This window comes from Seriola lalandi, unplaced genomic scaffold (genome assembly GCF_002814215.2).
Source record: "Seriola lalandi dorsalis isolate HSWRI2012SDOR001 ecotype SW California unplaced genomic scaffold, Sedor1 jcf7180002054950, whole genome shotgun sequence".
Classification (NCBI taxonomy): domain Eukaryota; kingdom Metazoa; phylum Chordata; class Actinopteri; order Carangiformes; family Carangidae; genus Seriola; species Seriola lalandi.
Genome location: NW_019525501.1, coordinates 137,369 through 138,630, shown reverse-complemented (window position 1 = coordinate 138,630; position 1,262 = coordinate 137,369). Strand labels below are relative to the sequence as shown.

Sequence of the window (1,262 nt, the reverse complement as noted above, 5' to 3'; positions counted from 1 at the left end):
TCAGAGACTGAATCAAACTGTGTCTTTTGATGAAACCAAAACAGTAAGATGAATTACAGTCAACAATTGATGATTGATTGATCATAAAAATATTGATAGTAAAAGCTTTAAATGTAAATTGACAGTAACTCAGTGTAAACATGTCGTATGTGTCTCTGCTCGTTGTGACGAGCGACTCTACCTTCGGTCTGTCGGTCTGTTTCTTGAACTCGATGTCGCTGTGTTCGGTTTTGGCTTCACCGTTGTCGCTAAGCCCCGCCTCCTCCTCCAGCCCGCTGTCCTCCGTCTCCACGCTGCCGCTCCTTGACCCCAGCTTCTTCTTCTCTTGGAGCATCATCTTCCTGTCCTGGATGACCCCTCCTCCTGCCGCTGCACTCTGCAGCGCCCTCATCTGACGCCGCCGTGTCGGCGACTCGTTGCCAAGGAAAGGCTTGCTGTCCTCGGGACCCGACTCCATCTTTCCTCGGATGGCGTTGACCAAGTCGCTACTGCTGCACTCGCTGCGTTTTGGCTGCACTGTCTTAGTGACGGAGCAGGTTCTGATCTTACTGCCGCCAGCGTCGGAGGCGTCCGCCGCAATGACGCGCGGGGTGACTGTCAGTTTGACCACGTGGTCGCGCTCTTTTTTGGTGTCATCCTCCACGGACGAAGGCATCCAGCCGCTCGGGATGGCGTCCTGCTTCCCTGCGTGATCATTGGCCCAGCCCTGCCAGCTCTTGGCCAAGTTAGCCACCATGGCGGCACATTTGATCTTCCGTACGGCGCGTTTGAAAGCCGGCGGCTCCTGAGGTGAAACTGTGGTGGTTCCACCGCTGCTCATGGTGACGCAACGATTTCCTGAAACACTTTTACTTTGCGTTTCCACAAAATCAGAAATAAAGAGTTTCAGAGTGTCGTCGCTCCTCACAGAGTCAGTGCAGTCCAAGTCGGAAAAGATCTGAATGTTCAAGTCTTCAGAGGGTTCTGGTTCTGGTTCTGGTGGTCTTTTTGTCTTCTGGTAAAAATTCCAGTAAAGTGCAGAACTGAAGGAATATTCAGCTTCTCTTGTTTCTGTCCAAAATCTGAAAATCTCCTGATCGGGAACTAAAGTCCAAACGTGGCTCGGCCTCGACACCCGTGACGGGTCAGCACCGAGTCGTCCAGAGCGACAGTCGGTCAGTGGCTGAGCGTGAAGAGTGTGAGGACTGTCTCTAATCCCCGGCTGCAGCTCTTCTGGCCTTTAAATAGGGAGGGGGTCGTAAAGGAAGTAACGTTGCACGGGG

General features: G+C 52.6%; 1 protein-coding gene across 1 annotated transcript in view; it reads right to left on the bottom strand.

Annotated features, from left to right (window-relative positions):
• abraa (actin binding Rho activating protein a) overlaps positions 1 to 1,179 on the bottom strand; it is a 7,907-nt gene extending 6,728 nt beyond the window's left edge. Inside the window, exon 1 of the mRNA XM_023394634.2 lies at positions 182 to 1,179. Within this exon, the coding sequence (XP_023250402.1) occupies positions 182 to 820 (639 nt within the window). The 5' untranslated portion in view covers positions 821 to 1,179. The remainder of the gene's footprint in view (positions 1 to 181) is intronic.
• Positions 1,180 to 1,262: the final 83 nt, after the last annotated feature.